The 23,101-nt window shown below is 37.2% G+C and overlaps 1 protein-coding gene across 4 annotated transcripts; it reads right to left on the reverse strand.

The window, feature by feature from the left end:
• Positions 1–143: 143 nt before the first annotated feature.
• On the reverse strand, positions 144–22,253 carry DYNC2LI1 (dynein cytoplasmic 2 light intermediate chain 1). Of its 4 annotated transcripts, XM_068676702.1 has the most exons (14): positions 21,920–22,046; positions 21,622–21,733; positions 20,533–20,567; positions 19,902–19,971; positions 18,809–18,897; positions 16,795–16,981; positions 14,549–14,617; positions 13,480–13,557; positions 12,022–12,098; positions 11,588–11,658; positions 11,033–11,130; positions 8,633–8,725; positions 1,747–1,825; positions 144–358 (listed from the first exon to the last, which is right to left on the reverse strand). In XM_068676702.1, the coding sequence occupies exons 1-13, from the start codon at positions 21,931–21,933 to the stop codon at positions 1,760–1,762; spliced, it is 1,059 nt and encodes a 352-aa protein (XP_068532803.1). In that variant the 5' UTR covers positions 21,934–22,046; the 3' UTR covers positions 144–358; positions 1,747–1,759. The 4 variants fall into 4 exon arrangements, with proteins under 4 accessions (XP_068532803.1, XP_068532802.1, XP_068532801.1 ...); XM_068676701.1 differs by lacking the exon at positions 21,622–21,733 and having other exon boundaries at positions 21,920–21,985; XM_068676700.1 differs by lacking the exons at positions 19,902–19,971; positions 21,622–21,733 and having other exon boundaries at positions 144–355; positions 21,920–22,253.
• Positions 22,254–23,101: the final 848 nt, after the last annotated feature.

The following is a 23,101-nucleotide window of genomic DNA, read 5'->3' on the forward strand; positions in this document are numbered from 1 at the left end:
TTTTAACCATTACCAATAAGCCAAGGGGTATAATTGCTAGTAACTCTTTCTCCTAGAATTGTATTTAAAGTAGTATGCTTGGTTTTGATACCATTTGGGAGATTTGTAGAAAAACAGACTAACTGGTGTAAATAATGATAGAATCAAGAAATTATTTCACTTTAATCTTACACACACTGTCCAACCATTCCACCACTGAATACAATAATCTTTATGATCTTTAAGCAATATAAAAGTTACCAAACATGTTTTAGTTGTGTAAATGATGGTAGATCACAGAAGACAGCTGTTATTATATCTGTTCGTTCTTCTCGTTTATCAAGTTCTAAATCCCCTCTTGGAAGCACCTTGTGAACTACTAGGAAAAAAAAAGGTAATAAAGTATCAGTTTAAGTAGGGGAAAAAGATGTTTCCCTTTTTTTTGAAGTGATATAATTTGTATCTTTATTTAAAATTTTTTCTTGTGGGTTTGCTAACATGTGAAAGAGTCTAATTTATCCAAATGATAAATAGAAGTAACTTCCCAAATTGAAAGACTAGCAGATGCAGAATACCTAAGTTTTATAACTTACTTTTCCTGTTCAAGGAAGAAATTATTTGTTCATTGAACAAAAAATGTGTAGCTAGTGATTACATTGTACAGATAAGTATACTTGTATCTTAAAATTCCATAATAAAATAATTTCAGTTTTGAGATTACTCATTTTAACAGGGTATGAAATCCTCAAGTTAGTACAACTTTTCCACTTAACTGTGAGGCCATTTTTTTTTCTAATTATCTTTATATATAAATATCTTAAGTTACATCAGAAAAAGTAATCAGTGAACAAATATGTTAAAAACAACTAGAAAGGGATGGAACAGTACCCAATTAGTTTCTTTGCCATTTTTATGCCCATGTAGGGTTGTTCAGCAGGGAATATTCTTACAATCTGGTCTGCCAAGAGCCTGTTCAGGCATTTACTCTCTGACAACAAGTCTACAAGGCTTAGCTCTCAAAAGACACGTCTGGCCTTAATCCAGATCTTGACTTGCATATTCTCAAAAGACTCAGTCCAGCTAAATTATAGTGAGGAAATCCATGAACACAAAGCTGTATACAGTTTAGGCTAGCATTTCCCAAGTTTGGGCTGAATGTGAAGTAATTATGCTTCTACCACTAACCAAGTATCCGTCAAACTCATTAGAAACAATTTGTAGCAGTTGAATATTTGACAGGAATGTCTTGTCTTGAATTCTGTGCAGAGGTATTAAAATGCTATATAGTGCCATACCATTAATGGCACCGTAATACCAAAATGCTATACAGTGCTATACAGTGCTTTACCATTCCTGGTAAAGCAAACTTTTGAATTTTAGACCAGGTCAAAACTGGTTGAACTTCTATTTTGTTCTGCCAGTTTTTGTGGAACTGTTCTATTCAAATGCATCATCCTATGATGCAAATGTATTCTTAAGCTTTGCTTTTGAATGATATATGCAAGGAACTAGGAAAAGATGCCTAGCATACTTTATCATGTAGTTTCATACTTTGGATGTGAAAAAAATATTTGCATTTAATACACATTTAGGGCAGAATTGTTCAAAAAGTAAGTTGAGTAATTTGTTAGCAATTATAAAATAGGTAGGACTGACTGCCGCCAGTCTCCATATCTCTGAACAATTCTTCTCTCCCCACTTTAAAAAAAGTGAATTGTTAGTATAACATTAAAATAATTAATTTTGCAAATGTGAAACTGAAGATACCTTTAGCAGTTCATCAGTCAGGGTCAAAATCCATTTCTTTCCAGGATTTAGAGGCATTTCTTTTGTATTGTTCAAGCTCCTAAAAGAGAAGCACAAATACATATTAATTTAATATCCTTATAACTAAAAGCAATGAGATACATTAGCCGTCTAATACTCTAAAGCACGTACAAAAAACTTGTCACAGTAGGAAAAAATGTACTGTATGATTTTTATTTTTAACACAATTATACTACAGGTGCTGTACTTGACTACACTTGCAGGAAGATGATACTCGATTGAGGTAACTGGTAGACCTAAGCATGTACTGCTTACAATGGGAAAAAAAAAGGTCATTGTATCTTATCAGAAGAATGTACTAGCTATTAAATACAACACAAAATAAATAATTATGCTGGAATTTCTCACTGAGTTCAATTAACCCTAAGGATAATTTTGATCTAGTGTTGCTATGACTTACCAAGTCCCTTTAGTATTAAGTCCTATATTGTAGTAACCATCCCACGAAGGTCTGCTAAGGAGTATTATTTATTTATGTGCTTTATGTGCAAGTAAAGAAAGATAGATGCACAGTCTGAAAGTGAGTAGAAGGCCACATTTAACATTTGTTACTTGAATGGCTTCCAAAATAAAATTTCCAAATTTAGACAGTCCATGATCTGTGAAGACACTAAATATTGCCATGTAAATATATTGCTATGAATAGGACTGAGTAGGCAGAAGCTGTTTTTTTTTTTTTCAGTTGTTTCCATTACTTATTGAAGAATTCATGCAAACAGAGAGACAAAAAACATATTAAAATTATCTGCCAAAGCAAAAAGTAAATCCAGTTTCCAGGAATCACATAAAATCACGTCTGTGTAATTATGGTTGTATTGGTACTGAAATAGCTTGGGATGATGATAAAGAAAATTTGGAGGTTAAAGAAAAAGGAAAAGAGCTGGACGTGAACAAGTGACTAGTATAAATGCAGCGAAGACCCTCAAAAGTGAAAGTGGACAAGTGTTTGTGATTCCTGTTCTGTTTTTAATGGAGTGGACTTAACAGACTGAGGTTTCTCTGTACATATACAGATACCAGTGACAAAATTCACACCCGGTGAATTTAAAAGAAGTATTAATTATCAGTCTCAAGCACTGAGGGAGGAAGAAAATGAAGGGCAGAGCAACAGAGAAATCCTCATCTAAAAATTGCAAGGCAATTCCATTGGATTTTCTTTCAGGCAGTAATTTCAGCAGCTTCATCAGCAATGCAAAACTTTCAGGGAACACCACAGCTTTGTGAACAGGTAAGAGGATTTTTAATTAGTGCATATCCTTCAAGATGCTTGCAAAAGTCTGGTTTTACGGTTACATAATTCACAGATGACTAATGTAGAACAAACTGTATCCAGTCTAAATCTAGTTAAGTTGCATTGTTAAGTACAACTCCAGTACTACTGTATAGTTCCATCAGTAAGCCAGCCTTTACTCAGTATTTTCACTCCTTCATTATTAATATAAAGTAATTATGATCTTAGAATGTACTGAACTGTTGGCAAGCTTCCAACAGTTCGGTAGTAGAGAATACTGTGATTATTTTAAGAAGCACACGTATCCTATTTATGCCAAGTAAATAATTCCAATTCTAACAATTTCCTCAAATGCTACAGGGAAGGGTAGAAATGGACAATGAGGTTTTACACGTAAGGACAATGCTGTGAAGTTCAGGCCTATAGGTGATGCCCAAATAATTAGCCTCACAAATGTTATCAAGTCTGATTAACCTGTTTCAAGAAAGAGGTAGGTAACTTAGCAGAATTTATTTTGCTCTAATTTTAACTAGCTACAAGGTGATTTGATGCAAAGGCAATTCGAAGCTATAAAGTGCAAAAGATCAGAATCAGCCTATATTAAAACCATATAGCCATTCCACTGTGTACAGAAGTACAGAACACAAAATGATAAATATTTTAGAGATGCATCAAATTAAGATGACATTCAATGAGAAATGAAAGCATAGAAACCAAAAGAATTATATGGGAAGAAATTTACTGAAAAGAATCTTTAACAAATTTAGTGATTCAGGTAGGAAAGTGCTGTCAGGAAAGGCTACTTCCTTAGTTCTGGTGTAAAACAAACTAAAATAGATTTCTATAGGTCAGCAATGGAAAAAAAATACATATATATACAACAGCGTTCCCGAGACAATTTTGACAAACCCTACCTTCCTGCTTGTGAAGTCCCATATACCAAGCATAAGCAGACTTCTGAAATATACTGTAGCTATATAATCAGCTAAGAGTTCTTCTCTCCAAACTAAAAGAACATCCTGCAAAAAAATATCTCCCCAAATAAGCCAAAATGTTTTAAGATAGTATTAAGCTTCCTTTCTTTTCTGGGTACCAAGTGCAGAGTGCACAGATTGGCTTTACAGAAGCATTAACAATTGCAATTCAAATATGCCTTCAATGAGCTTTGAATGCTTTAAACATTACTAGTGTGCTAGCAACTTGTCCTAGATGTCTCAACACTGGCATAAAGGGGATTTTTTTCTTTGTTTTTTTTTTTTAAAAAAAGGAAAACTTAAAACTTCTGTATTTCTGTAAATTCTTCATCTGTCAGCTGGGGAAGATCACACCTATCTCATAAAGGGATTGAGAATAAAGACTTACCTGATGTTTGTGAGGCACTCAGATAAGATAACATTGCTACACATTCTCAGAGAAAAAAAATAATACTTTTGTGTTCATTGAAGTGTCTGAATGGCAGGTTGAGAAATAAGGTACACAAAGAATAAGGATGATGAAAAGAAATACTGAACAATTGAATTGAGACATCAGCAAAATAGTGTATGATCATGTAATTAAAGACAATACCATAATGTCTACAAACAAGGAGGAAAAATTAAGACTGTAGGAAAAGCCTTAATTGTTGCATTTCCCCAGTTCTGAGGGACTGGCTTTTTGTGACTTTAACTTCCTTTTTTTAAATGCAGTTTCTTACTGAATTTGCCCTCAATCTGGAACAGGGTAAAAAGCAACAATACTGAAACAAGGATTAAAAATCTTAACCCACTGAGCTTCAGTAGCAAGTTCAATAACATTGCTCTAACAAGGCTATTACACCAACATTTAAAGAAAGAAAGAAAAAAAAAGCTTATGTTGGACCCATTTGGGCATGTTTTCTTGTGAAAACAAAAAAGCTTATTCTTGGCAGCTGAGTACAACCCTGCATAACTTTTCCTCCATGATATGAAGCCTAGCACTTCCCGTCTGGAGGAGACGAGATGCTCCTGATGCATCAGGTGATGATAAGGTGAGTGTCGTACTGCTCTGCCCAGCACCACTGGCCTAACCAAGAAGGTTCATTGCACAGTACAAAGTCCTGTGTTTTGCTTAAATATTAAAATAGTCTGAAGATCTGCAACACAGTCATAGCAGAGCATTATGCGGAAGAAATAGGGCTGGCTCTCATGTGGGCTTATTTAGTCCCGATTGCGATCAGACACTGATGGAGTCTAATTAGCCATGGCAGACCTGACACCAAAGATGAATTCCAGTTGTGAATGATCTGGTTCGTTAGGCCATTCCTATCAGGGAAAAATAGGACTATACTTCCTTGAAAGATGTCTTAGAACCATATTTTGTGAGCAACAGAGCTGTTCTCAATCCAGAATCTTAAACCAAAACAAAGCAGCAGTTGCATAAACTACAGACAGATAAATTTGATGTTTGCATGACTGATTAAAGGACTAGTGACAGAGTATATTTTAACCTTATTCTACATACAGTGAATTTCATATTAGCAGGTTTTTTACCTTCCCGTCTTAAGAATTTACAGCCCTGTTCTTGGAGAAATTTTGCCGTTACTTCTTGTAAGCTAACACCAAATGGTACCAGGTATCTAATTCTTTGTAGAAATTTATTATTACTATATTTTTGAGTACTTACAGTGCTAGGCTTCAGCTAAAACTGGCATCAATCCCTAACGTCATATATTTGTGTAACAATGACTTGTTGGTACGAACTTTAGCACTGCGTGACACTGACTCCTTAAGTACCTGACTGTGAGGCTATCTGGTTCTCAGCTCAAGGTTAGCTTTATCATCCGCTTCCATGAATGAAGGTGCAGTTAAATGTCTAGATAATAAAGGATTTCTATCCTTTATGCAAATTCCAAGGAGATGCTGGGTGCTATATTCACTCTCATAGCTTAACTCCAGAGAATAAAAAAAAAGTAAACATTTGCAATAGCACTGTTTGACATAAATCATAAATCTGCACTTTCTATGTCTGTGGTGTATGAAAAAAGAAAAGAATTTCCTGAAAAGAATACTGGAAAGACAGAGCTGAATAAGAGAAACGTGCTCTGTCTTGAACAAAGGCACAGTGTAAAGGTAGCCTCAGAGTTTTTCAGAACAAAAAGGTTTAGTAATAGCATGGTATGTCTCATTGTTCGCTTTGGAAAGTATTAAGGAACCAAAATAATTTAGTCTAAGAGAAAACATTCCCATGACTGAGTGCTGATAAGCTGAACTCTAACATCTACAGCCACAAAGCATCTCAGATAAATACTTGCTGACAGCTAGTATGGGAGAGCGAGCCAGGTACTTTCCTGTTGCTATATTTTTTTTTTTTAAATCTGTCTTCTAATTTTATGCTCCATTTTACCTTTTACACTGCTAGAGTGTATCCTTCTGAAAGCTGATTTTATGTTAAGAATCATCGTAGCCAGCTCTGAAAAGGCACATTATTTCTTCATAAACCCTTGCTGCAGACAAACTCTTCAACCAGACTTCAAACAAACTTGGAAATCCCTGGAAATAGGACTATATTATCCAAACTACAAGGATGCATTTTAAAACTGGCTGCATCCAATGCTAAGACACTGAAAAGGTTCCTCACAAATGGAAGGCAATAGAGAAACAGCCTTGATTTTTACTGAACTTTGCATTGCCACAGTTATCTAGAAATGAATTACAGGATTATTTGCCAGTCCTGACTAAGGCTGAAATTTCACTTAGTCATGCACATTGTTCTATCAGATGCCATAACAGACTGTATTTTTTTTCCTGTTGCTACATTTGTGTTTATTTTTTTTCCCCTATAAGCTTATCTTTGAGATAAACAAGCAAACTTGTGATCACCTATAGTCCAAAGTAGCACATTACTTAACCGAATAAAATAACATGCACTTAAATTACTTCAATATGTACCCTGTCATTATATGAAACTTTCACATTGCATTACATCCCATGATTTCATTAGCAATATGTTGCATAGTAAACATTTTAATATACTGTTCCTCCTAATAATAGATAGCATGAAACTCCAAAGAGAATGTCAGACTTATGATGCGTTTAAAATTTTGCTTTAACAAAATTAATAATATGCAAATAATCTTGTAATAACTGAACCTTACAATAAAGAGGTTTAGAAAATAGCTGTAGATAACAAAAGTAATTTTATCTTTAATACTCAAATTACTTGTAGCAGTCCAACTAAAAGACGCTACTCTGGTTTGCAGTGCCCTTGAACAGATTAGTGTTCTAAAAGCCTGTCTCTTTTGTTTAAAACCAAAAAAATTAATAATATCCTGTATGATTTAATCAACAAATACCAGTAACTTTTTTTTGCAAGACGGAAGTATTATCTCAAAATATACACCATAAAGTCATATTGAGATAGATATATTGAGTATAAGATTACATTATAAATTCCCAAAGCCACATGCTTTACAAATTGCAATGTTATCTAAGACTGCTCTTGATGTAACAAATTCAGAATTGATGCCTAAGTTAACAGGATATTACAGGTAATGTGCAAGTTCAAAGACTGCATAGGATTCTTGAAATGGCTTTATTCTTTTACATTATTAATGCAGTTCTTTGGATGAGGTAACTACAGGTTTATGGCCTTATGCAATCTAACCAAACTCCACAAAAACTTGATAGCAGTAATAATCTGATCCTTTGGCTTTCTTTTTACAAGCATGAAAAGAAGAAATTTGCTGTGGTATTCTAGGGTTCATTGAGATTGACTGCAGTGCACCTCAGTAAAACTGCCTTTCATCTTAAGAGGAGTGGTTTGTAAAAAGTATGCGAGACCAAGGTTGGTACAATCCACCTTTGAAAGGTCTCCCCTACCCATCATCTTTAACCACTGTTATAAAAACCTCTTTTAAGCACAGTAACTTAGTACACAAAGAAGTTAAATGACATGCAGATAGCCCACACAGAACCTCTGAAAATAGTGAAACATTTCTCAGTCATTCTAGCAATGAATTTTCTGCACATGAAACAAATGAATCTATAGGAAATACAGAATTTCCAGAATAAGTATGCAATATTCTTTCCAAACAAAGAAAACTATATAAATCTTGGATTACATGTAAGTTTAACAGGCCCATACCTACGATATTGGTAAAACCTACATTTTTCACTTGTGTGATGTTATACATTGATATCTATATGGCAGTGCCATAGCATTAGCCTAGTTCATCACACAGTGTGTGTTAATTCACTACTAATGAATTCTGCTAACCAATGCCCAAATGAGAGCACAGGGTGCAGAAATGAATAAATTACAGCCAAGAAAGTTTCACTGCTTTGTTTCAATATTGTTCTAGAGAAATAATTCTGGAAGAGAGCTAGAGGGGAAGTTTGAATTACTTCCAAAGAAACCACAAGAGCCAAAGCTTTTGAAATCTAACAATTCTCTACCCACTACACGTCTACCACCACCAACAGCAACAAAAACCATAACATATCCAAGCTGAAGAGTCCTTGAAGAAAAGTTGAGATTATTTAAAGGCAAAAGGCAAAAACATGTATACTCTACAATTCGGCAATGCTTGTGTCTCTGGAATACCTGACTGTGAAGAGCAATTGAACAACAACAACACACCTGTTTTTTCTGAGCTCTCATGACATCAACTTCATGCTCTGCATATTGTGAATCTTGTCCAGGGTCTTTGGTAGCTTGTAAATCATAGAAACTCTAAAAGAAGAAATGAGAGAAACACACAGGGTAAACGTTAACAAGATGCCACCATGCTATACATCTAATGGAAGCATTCTGCTTGTAATAGAAAGGCATTAAAATTCTGCATTTATGGAAGAAAATTGAAGGTCACAGATTAGATAAAATATAATACATTGTCTTGGATTGATAATTGATAAGAAAAGAACAGTGCAGCTAGATCTTAAATGAAGAAAAATATTCTTACTGGGTGGTTGTTTATTATTCTCTCCTCAAAAAGCAAATAACCTTTCTGGCCCATGAGATCTGGGTATAGACAAGGGTACTTATGCCAGGAGCTTTAATACTCAAGACCGTGCTTCATTTGAAGCTACCAGAAACATTATTTCAGTATCTGAGAAGCACTACAAGAGTTAATTACGATCTTTTGGCCTCTTTTGAAACTTGAAAGAGCAATAAGTTTAACTCCAAAAAAAAAGAAAATACAGTAATAGAAAGAAATATTATTAAATAAGTTTTTTTTTTAAATGTTGTACTGCATGTCTCCTCACTCATACAAATAACAGAATAAAATAAAGCAGAATTAAAATAGGCATTAGAAGAGATGATGGGAAAAGGAATTCCAAATGCATAAAAAACACTTCAAACTTTAAAGCGTATTTTGGAACCAAAAAAGAATGGAAATCTACTTGGAAAATCTTTAATTTCAACGCTTACCTTAGGACACTGAAGGACCCTGCAAGATGAGAAATGTTTTCAGACATATCTAAAAACATTCAAGCTGTGCACTTAAATGGCCCAAATGCTTGTTTTTTTGAGTAAGGGGTTGTTACTTGGAATTATCTTACCCTTTAGAAAGGGCCAGGAAATGGTGTCTAATTTCACGCTGCATCTGCAAAGGTTCCACAATATATGGCACAGAGATACAAGCGGATGGCAGTAACCATTCTGGTTGTCAGCAATAAGTAGCTAACAAGGCCAGATGATAAATCCGTTGCTTTCTGGCAGATATATCTACCTGCAGATTTGAATAACTGGCATAGCATTAAAGTTACAGTCAGAACCAAGTCCTGTGTGGTACTTCAGGAAGTCAATTTAAATAACTTACAGGTCTATTCCTATGGCCAGAGCACTGCAACTGTCCAGGAACACATATGGACAGTTCACATCCCATGAGCAATGATTACTGTCAGCTGTTCTGAGGGGGGGTTCAGGAGTTAGTGGGTGCAGAATGCACCCCTGAACTGAGAATGGCATCTTGATGATAATTTATTCTGGTCACAAACCAACAGAAATAATTTGTAGGCTTTGATATCAAACAAATGAGGTAACGAAGGGGTAAATTAAGACACCTTCTCACCAAGAACGGAGATCCGTAAACTAAAAACTAGAAAGAGCCCCGTTGGTGAAGTGTAACTTGAGGCACAGTTTGGTAGCCCTAACTGACTTCCTCGCATGCCCAGATAAGCTGTAGGGGCAGAAAATGGACAGGGATGAAGAACTGTGTTACTAAACTGTGATACAGTCAAGTATACAAGGAGAAAGCACCAGCCTGCATTTGCTCAGGTCAAATAGAATATGATTTTGTTATTAATGGCAGCAACTACTTTTATTCAAAAGAAGTACATGGGGGTTTGCATCTTGCAACCAGAAGCTTCTGAAATATGTACAAGATTTATTATTGTGTAGGTGCCATGAAATACTAATTACTTTTCAAATCCTAACACTTTCTATAGACTTCCCATAGCAAACCAGCAGATTTTGGTAAGGAATTCTAATATACTTGCCTTTATTCAAAGCCTCATGCCCTCCAAGAAACACAAGAAGTAGCTTGCTGTAGCCTTGAAGCATTCTGTGTTAGGTCAGAGGTTGGACTCGACGATCTAGAGGTCTCTTCCAACCTAGAAATTCTGTGATTCTGTGTGATTCTGCTCTTGGAAAGTCCCTGTTTTTCGGTTTAGCCACTTGGGCATATGGCACCTTATAAAATGCCAAAAAAATGGAGCTGAGAATAGCTTCTCTCAATATAATGAATTGTATGCAATGAATAATGACATTTTTCCATAATTTTGGAAAAAAAACAAAACACAGGGTTACATTGGTACTTTCATTATTCCTGTATGTAGGAAGGTGACTGAAAATGTAGAAGCTAACCAAACCACTACTGCATACCAACCTCTCTCTTTTAAAAATGTATGAATTAAAGAAGTTGGAGGAAACAGAACTCCTAAATGAGACCAAAATTCCAGTCATTGGACTTGAAAGACAAAAATTACTACTATCCTAAGAAAAAAGAAGCTCTGCAGCAGACATGCAAACACCTACCTTGGGAGGAAAGGTCTTCTCAAATACTTTTTTCCACAGTTCCAAAGGAGTGTTTGCACGCATCTTTCCAATATCGCTATCAGAGGTGGGCGGTGGCCCTAAGGATTTCAGCACAGCACAGAATAATGCAAGAATGTTGTTGTTACTACATGAATTACCAAATCATTTTGGCTAATGATCCATCTGATTTAGTATATCATGTTCTGCAGTGACAAGCTGCAAGAAGACTTGAGAAAACACTGATCTCCCACCATGAAACAGGCTGGGTGGTACTGTATATTATATTTTCTTTTAGATCAAAGGTTGATATCACAACAAATTACTGTTTGATGTAGCCCAGATACTTCATAAAACTACGTAAAACAGCACAAATAATTCTCAATAATATAAACTATGAATCACAGTTTTAATTTTTTAAGCCTTTGCTTCAATGATGAGTTAAAACAGACAGCAATGTGTTATAATTCCAACTTTACTTTGTATCTGCTTAATATTTTTTTTCTAATTTTCAAAAACAAGTAAACAAGAAACACAACGAACATCAAATGTCCTAACCTATTTGGCTCAGGGAGTCCATGCCTGCTGGTATAAATAGAGGTTTGTTGTGATCCACTGACACAGACTTACTAAACAGAAAAAAAGAAAATAAGCAAACATTTAGTAATAAACTAAAAACATTACATTACTCTAGACAAGACTAGGCTCTTATTGGGCTTTGCATGCAAATATAGGTAAATAAAGTCTATTCAATGCTAGTGGTGACCACATTTCTATTCTGTCAGTTTGGGGATCAAAACAAGGCATTACTACTGTTCTACACAGAGATACGGAGCTGAGACACGAGTGAAATGCCACAAACAAGCATCTTGCAGAGAAGATAATTTGAAAATAAAAATCAAAATAAAAGTGTTCTGGTGATTCAAATGTTTTTATTAGATACTTCAAGACTCTGGGCAAGACGATTAATAATCGGACAATAATTATGTTACCTTCTCTCATAGCCAAATGCCAAGTGATTAATAAGAACACGGGCTTTCAGCTGGAGAGCCTCAGATTTACTGGTGAACTACATAAATGAGAAAAAGTATATATTATGATCTTCCATCACAGAAACGCTACATTATGTCATCTGTACAGAGGATTTCCGATACAGCATGGTTGATTTCTGACACCAATAAATATATATATTTATATCTATCTATCTCTCTATACATATGTATGTTTCCTGGATTTACTAGAATAAAAATCTCACCCTCCCTTTCAAAGCATAGCAAGAAAAATATTTTAAAATATTGATTCACAACTTTTGAAACATGCATGTTAAGATACAAGAATCTTTTGCCCAAAACTAATGAGTTAGTAAGATTTTAAACTACGTTAAAAATTATCCAGAATACCACAAACACTTAGGAATGTAATAAGTAACTATAAAAGTGTTCACACATAATAAAAGCAGTTCAATAACAACAGAACCAGTACAGATTTCTTGGAAAACACCTCCCAGAATATCTTCTCAAGCAGAATGCTTATTCCTTTCTAAGGTATTACATATCCTAACAGATTCAATTCTTTGAGAAACAAGTCAGATCTCTCCTGTGGGAAATGAACTTTCTCTCACTCATTTCAATGGGGATCAGTATTGGTATCCAAAAATTTTTAGACTCCTGGTTTTTATTTTTTAACTAAAATAATACATAGATACTTTATTATTTTTTAATTAAAGATAGTAATATTCTCGGTTAAAAGATGAATTCATACGTCAGCGTACAAAAGCTGTACAATTTTACATAGATTCAAAGGGACATGCTGTATGTACAGCAATTTAAAGCAAACTTAAGTTGTTTGGCAACCAAAATAAGCCACTATCACAAAAAGGCTTTACATAAATGGTGGTTGATAAAGTTAAAACCATCTTCTGATATATATATATTCAGAGAGGAACTAGGAGGCAGCTGTTTTGGGTTGTGAAGCTGTGGTAATCAGGTGCACCTAAACTGCTGCAAAGACATGCCCTTGGAGCCAAGTTTTTTAGCCTTCAGAAGCCTGGTCATTAGACCTACATTCATCGGTCTACTGAAGGGAGCAGTCCTCTAACGCCACCTAGGACAATCGCTTCCTCCTGTCATGCTTTCTTATACCAACAAAAACTTTGGCCAGCCACATAGTAAAGTCAGTACAGCAACTGAGTGGCTAACACATAACCATTTTTATTTAGTTTTTGCTGACACTGGAAATTAGGTATGTTGCTTGTTAACAAGGTATATTCATCTATCCCCTGCCAATCCCTGTAACCCACATTACATATGAGCTCATTAAGAAAGCTATTGTAAAACCAATTAAGCCCTATTTTCTCTAAGAGTTTTGCATTTCTATTTTTTACAACATTGTTTCATATCATAACTATTGCTCATCTTTTCTTTCCTTAGTTAGAAAATGAAGATACATACCACCAATGATGCTCCATAATAATGCGAAATAAATCGAAGTGTCTTGCTTACTGTTTTCCTCATTTCAGAGTCAAACTCCTAAAAAAAAAAAAAGTTGATATTGGAACATATGCATTAGAAACAAAAAACAAAATATAACAGCTAGAACTTTTCATTTTTTTGTATAAACTGCAATGCAGTTAGGCTACAATATATGAGGCGTTCAGCTGTCAGCATAATTATATTGTAAGACAGAGTCAGTAACAGCCTACTCTGAAAAGAAATGTCACAATTTCCCTTTGTTTCTTTTTTACAGAGGGAGCATAATTCAGGCAAAATGTTAGTCTAGAAAAAGTTTCTTAATTGGGAATGCGTATTCAATTTCCAATTAATTTATGTTTCTTTTTGTTTTAAAATTTTAGAAGTACTGCCTTCAAGAAGAGTAAGAATTTTCTTCTTTTAGTGAAAATATTTAACTTTTAGTAAACATTTGGCCATATGTTCTTTACATTCTAATAACTGTCAGATTTGAAAAGTGCACAAAAAAAACATTTCATTTATGTTCCTTTAATACAAGATCATACAGATGGCCTTCCCTGGAGAAAGGAGGCAAAAACCTGGTACCAGTGAAGCTTGCAGGAGTCTGTCTGTAGACCCCAATGGCATTAGGCTGTTCCGTGTTTATTATATGAGAGTCACTGATTTTTACATTTTTAAAGTGTCCAGGGCTCAGCATAAAGCCTCGGTAATAAAGAATTAAATCAGAGGGTCGGCCTGGTATCCATGTACTGTCATCAGAGAAGCAGAAGTTGCCAGTACAACAGCTGAAAATCAAACAGACTGTTCTAGCTTCTCATGATCAAGTGCCACTTCAAAAGTGAGTATGCATTTGTTTGGGCTTTTAAAGTCCTAGGAGAAAATCCAGCAGTACCACATTTCTTTCCTCTCCCTGCTAAAAGATGCAATTACTCACTTGTTTGTAAAAACTTGAAAAAGCACTAAAAAAAAAAAGTTGCAGAACAAAATGATAGTTTACTGTTGTTGCTGTCACAGCTACCAACAAAAACACAAAAATAAAAAAGTGACTTACATGAAAAATATCGTATTTGCTTCCAATAATCACCAAGGGTATGGGAAAAGGGTCAACCAACTCGTAATCCTATTGAACAGATACATGACAGTTACGCAGTGTAAACAAGCTGTAGAATATTGCAACAGTTCAAACTGAAAGGGGTTACATTAATTTACAGGAGACAAGGTTTATTCTTTCAAAACCTTAAGTTGGATGAATGAACTTCAATTCTATATCCACACCATATTCTACAGTTCTTTCATTTGCTTGTAAACAGTTAGGAAATAATCCCTCTGAGCAGTCACAAAACTCAGCGCCATGAAAAGGGCTTTTGCGGTGTATACTCCAATTCCAACATTAGATGGAAAGGGAAGAGGGCAAAACCCTCTCATTTGTTTGCAGACCTACCACCAGTTTTGATTAGTGTATCTGGAAGGCTTTTGTGTAGTCCACGTGAAATGAGACAATCCCCTTGTGTCAACACTATGACAGTCAAGCTGCTTTGGTTGCACAAGAGTGGAAAAGAAAGAAGTCATAGCAGACGTTGACCTAACTGTTCTCTTCTAAACCTGCTTACTTCACATGCAGGAGAAGTGACAAGATGCAAATACAGAAGATCCTGTACTTTGAGGGGAAAAATAATGGCTTCGTCCCTACGCTGTCAAGGTAAAACCTCTGAGCAAAATTACCATAACTTAAAATTGGATGCATAGAACACAGAACTGAAAAAAATAAATAGGTGAAGCGTTGGTTTCTTGAGAAAAAAATAATTAGAAATAACATCAGAAACATTAAAACTGGCATCCAGCCACCTTTAAACAAGGTCTGCGCTTGATAGATATACGCTTTAACATCATAGCCAACAATACTTTATCCAGTCTAATGGAATATATCTAATCCTTCAAAAAATAATAATGATAAATCAAACTAACAAACAGAAACCCTACAGAACAACAACAACAAACAAGACAACAAAGGAAACCAAACCAAAATCTTATCAATTCTTCTTTATTACAAAAATGTTTCAGCATAAAGGAGCAAATAAATTTTTCCTTGAACTGTCATTTACGTTTTTGATTATAAAAGATGATATTTCCTCCCACAAAATTGACATAATTTTTTCCCTGAACAGTGATGAAGGTTTCAAGAGAACCCAGTAGCAACATAACATTTTGTTTACATCCTTCCTGATTTTGATAATGAAGGCTGAATGGAAATCTGAGAGGAGAAGGTATAATTGTGTTCCCTACAGGGCAAGTATAACAAGCCTTCTCTTCAAAGCAATTAGTGGCATTATGCTTTTTGCTATTGAAAAAAGTTTGCAGTTTTCCAATACATAAGCTCTACATGTAAAGTTGACGTTGTGGTCATGATTTGTTGCTGAGTGTGTTTGTAGGTATTTTCTTTTTGTGAAATACCTTCTCTAAAAGTGAAAAACAAAACCATTATCCAGCAGAGCTCAAATGCTATACTCTAAATCTATAAATCTACTGAGTGTTGCATAGGTTGCTTTCTCAAAAAATGGAAAAGTTACTTTTCAATATAAGCATTTGCTACATTACATTATATAGAAGCATTTTATAGAAGCTACAGTAACTAGATTTATGTGCCAAGCCTTTGAACTGTTGAATACTTATTTATGCATTATATATGCACAACATTTGCAGAGGTTTAATGCACAATGATTTTTCATTTCTATTGCACATAATCTAGTTTAGCTTTTCCAGAGATTTAGTTAGCAATTATGTTTAAAGGACTGATGTTAACATTTCTGAAACTTTATAATTTAATTAGTTGTCAGATTATCAAAAGGCATTGAGTTTGTGATAGACATTTAAATAAATGCAAAGTATATAGTCATGTTGATGGCTGTTATAACCATATTCTTTGCTTAAATTTGTACCTTCAGCTAGTCTCTTGCTAGATGACTTTTGTACATTCTAGTTTTCATCTTCATTTTAAAAAGATGAGGGGGGAAAAAGCAAACTGCTACTCTAAAACTATTTCTTTTGATTGGTGTAACATGCCATAACAATCACATTAGATATCTAACAAAAAGATATAAGAAACCTTCTTTCCTTGTTTCTGCTCTTATTGAATTTTTATTAAATTGCTATAATTTTCCAGTGAACAGGTTCATCTACATCAAATGGATTTCCAGTCATGCATAAAAATCTAAAAGAGTTGTTTATGATTTTCAAAAGCATTATCTTTAACTGTATAAAGGCCTGTGACATCTGGAGAAAATATTAGAAGTAACTTACCGGATGATCCTTCTGCAGACTGTTCCGCATCCTCTGTTTAATTTCAGTAGCTACTTCAGGATTTGTTTTTTCCAGTTTGGCTAAAATTTTATTCACGTGGTCCCTGATGGCCTGCAGAAGATTCTCCATGGTAGTCCAGAGCTCATTAGGTTTGGACAAATCCAATACAAGAACTACAGCAAACGACCTATTAAAAAAGGCATTATGTGGTCAAATTTTCAGTGCCTGAGACAATTTACATTTTGATACACAACCATAACCCTAATACAAATGCTGAAAGCAACAAATGTGAAAATACAAACACTAAAATAGAATCAAATGTGACAGCAAAGGCAGATGGCTTTAAAGGATGCTCTGAGCACTGAGCAAACCTCTCCATCTTTTCTTGTTCAGAACTATTACTTTGGCAACTTTCCATCAGAGGGTTTGGAAGATTCTATATATAAAACTTTCTGTCCAGAGACTTTGATACAAAGAAGTAAAATATGCAAACATCCTGATCATATTCAACTTCTACCTGTGTGACTGGGCACTTCTGCTGCCATGTATCTTGGTCATCTCTTAAGTCTACACTCCCCGTTAGCAATGTCAGCAAATGGTCAGGATCTTTCTTAACCATGAATTTATTAGAGATTTCTATACTTTCATTATTCTTGTAATATTAAATAGAAAAAGCTGGTTAAGGGGAATTATTCTGTGTCATGGATGGTTCTGGAACCATATTAGCTGGAACCTCAAATGAGCATATCAGAAAGTCTTCTGAAAGACAGAATGACAAATGGAAGAACTCAGAACACTCAAAACCAATTACCAGGCTTTTAAAAGTGATTATAATGAAAAATGTTTATATATAAACTCCTCTCCAGCCACAGCCCTGCCTCCCAAAACTCCAGCAGTATTACAATACAAATGTGAAGGAACACATTGGAAATGCAGAAAAATGACTGGATGTAATGATTTTTCCCCACTTCCATCCTGACAAGAAATAGGGGATTCCAGACTAGAGTGATTATCAGAAAACTACAAAGCAAAATAAACGTCCAATTTAACTTCGAAACACTGTGGAAGAAGTCTGGTGAAAAGTCTCTTGGTGCAACAAAACATAGTTCATGGAACTTTTAAACAAGCAAACTCCTTAACTGTAGATGGACAAGAAAATCAGTGAAAAGCTCCTATACTTAAGTACTTGAGATGGTAGAACTTCTGAGTAATAAATACATTAAAATATTGTCTTATGAACACAGATGATCTTAAAGAACAGCGTGGCTCACTCATCAAAGAACCTTAAGATTGCACACATCAGAAGATTCCTTTATCAATAAAATGGGGAGAGAAGACTGACAGAGGTGGAGCTCAGTTAAGTTCATTTAATGAAAATATAATCCTTGATTTTTGTCTCCAGGACGCTCTAGCATCAAAAGGCTTCACATGCTAGAAGTGTTTTTCTTCCATCTTAGTCTCTCACTAAATAACATCATTATCTCGATAGCCAGAACAGTAGCAAGAGTATGTGATAAAAATTGTATCCTTCCCGTTAGTGCTATTTTTTAATAGAAGTTAAAGCTCACTACCAAGGAAATATAGCAATGCATCATAACACAAAGGTAACATTTTTGATCCGTTTCTCCCCTTCCAATTGCCACTCTACCTTCCTTAGCTAGAAAAAACAAACAAACAACAAACAAAAAAACACAAAATGGCTCATTGTATTCTCATTTCTTGATGCATTTTTTCTTCCTAGGCTATTCTACCACTCTTACATATTATTCTCACTGTATTCTTTTCATTCTCTGAATTTCTTGCTTTTGTCTTCAAATCAATTCACCAGTTTCAGTCCCTCTCAGAAACATCGTCTCTCATATCTGACCTTGTTCTCATCGGGTGGGCACTTCACTTCCTAAAAATCCAGAGATTTTTAATAAGCAGTCTAGTGAATAAGTGGTCTAGAGGTTTATTTCTGCATGAAAGACAGCTGAAATTAACACAAGAATTGTAATTAATATTAATCACTTACCTTATGTTGTTGCTAGTGATTGGTATTTGAATCAGTTCTTGTAATGAGGTTCCACCACCTAGCTCCCAAAAGTGAGCTATATCTTTGGGCTGCAAAAGAGTTTCTTTATGTTAGAAACACACACTTCCATGCAACACCAAGAGAAGATCTTAATTCTGATAAGCTGGGTTTTCATGCAAGTGACTCAGAACAATAACATGTATTACTTCACCAGTGTTTTCTAAAACACCAAACGTGTTCAAGAAATCCCATACAACACTTACTAAATACTCCTGGCATGCCTATGTCCATCTTGATGAATGACTGCTTTAGAGTGAAGAAGTCAGGAAGCAGCATAATTAACAAAAAACATTAAGAATATATACGTATGTCGGGTTTTCATCCCTTTCTTTTAGTTTATTGTAGTTCAAGACTAATGCTCTCAATCAGAAAAGTAACAAATCTCTACATTCGTATTTAGCTTCTGGGAGAAGTTTTAAGTGATTTTTATCTTTTAGACCAAGTCAGATTTTCCACTCCCTGCTTCAGTAATAGAACAGCAAGTAGCTGCAGCAATAGTTACTACTGCTGAACAGTGTAGTGATCAGAGTGGAGTCAATATTCCCATTAACATATTCTGCAGTGCAAAAGTTAGCGATACTGACACGTAACCCAAAACTTAATGATGGTTTAACATCCTCAGAGATGACTGTGTCTCTCATAAATCCAGTTGTAAGAGACATCCCTTGGTTTATACTCGTTTCACATTTTAAAGACAAAGTTCAAGGCATGCGTCCTATGCATCTTCCTACAGTTGGAAAATAAATGCATTCAAACACAACAAACAAGGTAGATTTTATAAAATGAAACTGATTTCTTTGTGTGATACTTTGGTCTCAGGTCTACTGCATTCTAGTGAAGGGGAAAATATATTGGAAATTAAAATAGAAAATTAAAATAGCTAACTTTAAGAAGATAATATTAAAAAAAAAAAAAGTTTTTCCCCACAAACAATAAGCTAAAAATCCCCAAGATTCTTATACATAAACTATATATATAAAATAAATAAATACATACATACATGTTAAGTAAACTACACTTTCTGGGTACTCACTGCATTGTGACTCCTTGCCCTTCTTCCAAAGGTATACTCCAAAGCTAATGTTGGCTTTGGAATCTCTTCCCTATCCAAGGAAAAATGAAATTATTTTGTCAAGATCCTACAATAAGGATAGTTCTACTGTTACTATAGCATAGTCCAGTCTCTTCAGAATGTGGCTTAGAAACAGCAATGCAGAGAAAACACTCCAAGAGGACAGATCTCTATTTCAGTTGTTGCCAATGACAGGAGAAAGAGGAGCACCAATCTCAACCGATGGCCATTTCGGCACTCTCATGCTGGAGAGGACTGGAGGGGGCAGCTTGACAGGTAGCAGTGATAAGTTCGATCTACGAGTGATCGGTGGGACACAGAAGGCAACATCTGTATGCATGTATTATGAATTATCACACAATATAAAATTCGGAAAAAAAAACACACACTTTAATAACATAAAAATGCAAATGCTTACAGATCATTATCAACCCCTGGCAAGTAAGTAACCAGATTTCAAGACTACTGCTACTAGTTAACAGGATTTTAAACAGTTCTCTTTTACTGGCAACTGTTTCTTATGACATCTTTTATTATGATTATCCTGTAAGTATCCACAGTTGAAAAATTCTTCTAAAAATTTCACACGTACCTCTCGAGACACCTCAGTATAATAGTGGTCTTTCCCTGGAAATTAAAAGCAAAGAAGTCTACTGCAGCATCATTAAAGCGTAAATAGTTATCACTAAATGAAACTTATTGTTATTTTAATATTCCAATTATAAAGTAACTGAAAAGTATAAACTTGTGTAATTGTTTGTAACCTTATAGTGGCAAGTTAGCTACCAACTTTCTGTCAGCATCAAGCTACGCTACCATTCTTACAGAATGATGGAGATGACAAACACAGCAATAGGACCAGGGTAGGTGAAGTTAGACATTAGTGATCAACCTGACCAACTCTGTTAAACCGTTTAACAGTCTTTAATTATTAGAAATATGCCAGCTTTCCACAGGGTTTGCATAAGTTATTACTGACGAGATGGAAATAAAAAGAATGCTTAAGATACAGATGAACACACGGAAAAATGTCTTTGCACTGTTGCACTTCAGACACTATGAGTACAACGTCACTGTGAAGGGACGAGCATTTCTACAGTTCTACTCCTCTGTCAATCCCTATCTCAAAAATCTGTGAATTTCGTGTAAATCCCCCCAAAATTACATTTTGTAATTTAAAAAATATTTTAAAGGTTGTTAATTACAAGTTGTATATATACCAATACTCCTGAAGTAAAAATGTCCTTATAACTGCGACTCGCTTGGTCAAAAAGGCGAGTATTTTCTGATTTACTTTTCAGTTAAATGCTAACAAAAGACAAATATGAAATTACTGAATACCAAATTCGGGGGCAATGAGGTAAAACAGCCCCGGTCCCGCGGCACCTGGAGCTGGCCCCCTCGGCCAGGCCCCGCTCTCACCTGCCTGAGGGGCACGGGCAGAACCACAGGCGGGGCGCCAGCGCCTCTAATTACAACAAAACCGGCAGAAGCGCACTTCAATCGTTTTGTTCAACTTTAACGGGGGGAAACTTAACAGCGCGTCCCCCAGTTACAGCCAGGAGCTTTCCTTCTGGCCGCGACTTTTCCGAATTTTAACACCCCCTTCCCGCCCCCCCCCCCCCCCCCCCCCCTTGCCGTGAGGCAGCGGCGCGCAGGGCGGGCGCGGCCCCGGCCTTACCCCGTGCTTGCTGCCCACGCACAGCAGCGCCTGCTCCCGCACGGCCCCGCCATCGTCGCCGGGGCTTCCTTGCCGCTCCGCCTCAGCCCGCGCCGCGTCCCACAGCGTGTCGCTACCGGGAGAGCCGCGGCCGAGGCTCGTTAGGGCGAAACCACGGCCACGGCCACGGCCCCGCCCGCGGCTGCCCCTTCCCCGGCCCCCCCACGGTCTCCCCTTCGGCTCTGGGGTCCCGGCACCGAGGCGCGGCGACCCCCGGCCGAGCCCCCCTCCCGCGGCCCCGGGGGACTCCCCCCGTTACCCGGCCTTGGGCATCGCTCCCCGCCGGCCGGGCCCGGCTGCCCGTCGCCATGGGGACGGCGCGGGGCGGGCTGGGAGCTGTAGTTCCGCGGGGCGGGGGGGAGAAGCCGCGGCCTTCGGCCCCTTCCAGCCTTCGGCCCCCGCAGCCTCTGCCTTCGGCGCGGGGCCGCTCCCAGCTCCACACGGGAGCGCCCCAAAACCGAGCCGTGTCCCGCACAACTGCCCGAGCACCTCCTGAGCCTGTCCCAGTGCCCGAGCACCCTCTGGATGCAGAGCCTTTCCCTAACCCCCAGCCTGACCCTCCCCTGTCCCAGCTCCATGCCGTTCCCTCGGGTCTTGTCGCTGTCCCCAGAGAGCAGAGCTCAGCGCCTGCCCCTCCACTCCCCTCGTGAGGGAGCTGCAGGCCGCCATGAGGCCTCCCCTCAGCCTGCTCTGCTCGGGGCTGAGCAAACCAAGGGGCCTCAGCTGCTCCTCATGCGTCTTCCCCCCCCTTCACCATCTCTGTAGCCCTCCTTTTGACACTCTCTAGCAGCTTTATATCCTTCTTATATTGCCATGCCCCAAACCGCACACAGTACTCGAGGTGAGGCTGCACCAGCGCAGAGTAGAGCGGGACAATCCCTTCCCTCAACCCGCTAGCGGCGTTGTGCCTGATGCACCTCAGGATACAGCTGGCCCTCCTGGCCACCAAAGCACGCTGCTGGCTCACGTTCAGTTTGCTGTCAACCAAAATCCCCCAATCCCTTTCTGTGGGGCTGCTCTCCAGCCTCTCATCCCTCAGTCTGTCCATGTATCCAAGGTTGCCCCGTCCCAGGTGCAGAATCTGGCACTTGCTCTTGTTAAATTTCATACAGTTGGTGATCACCCAACCCCCTAATTCGTCAAGATCTCCCTGTAAGGCCTCTGCCCTCAAGGGACTCAACAGCTCCTCCTTAGTGTTGCCTGCAAACTTCTTTAGAATACATCTGAGTCCTGCATCCAGATCGTTGATAAAAAACATTAAAGAGAACTGGCCCCAAACTGGCCGCTGTGTTTTAGTTGAATATTTCACCTCAGCCCTAAGGCTGTTAATAAACTCGGGTGCAGTAAAGCTGTGGGATGACCTCACCTCATGAAGGGGATGTAGGAAGCAGGTAAACCTGACAAGTCACGAGTGTTGCCAGGCAGGGAGGTGACCCACAAC

The sequence above is a fragment of the Anas acuta genome, chromosome 3 (genome assembly GCF_963932015.1).
Source record: "Anas acuta chromosome 3, bAnaAcu1.1, whole genome shotgun sequence".
In the NCBI taxonomy this organism is placed as follows: domain Eukaryota; kingdom Metazoa; phylum Chordata; class Aves; order Anseriformes; family Anatidae; genus Anas; species Anas acuta.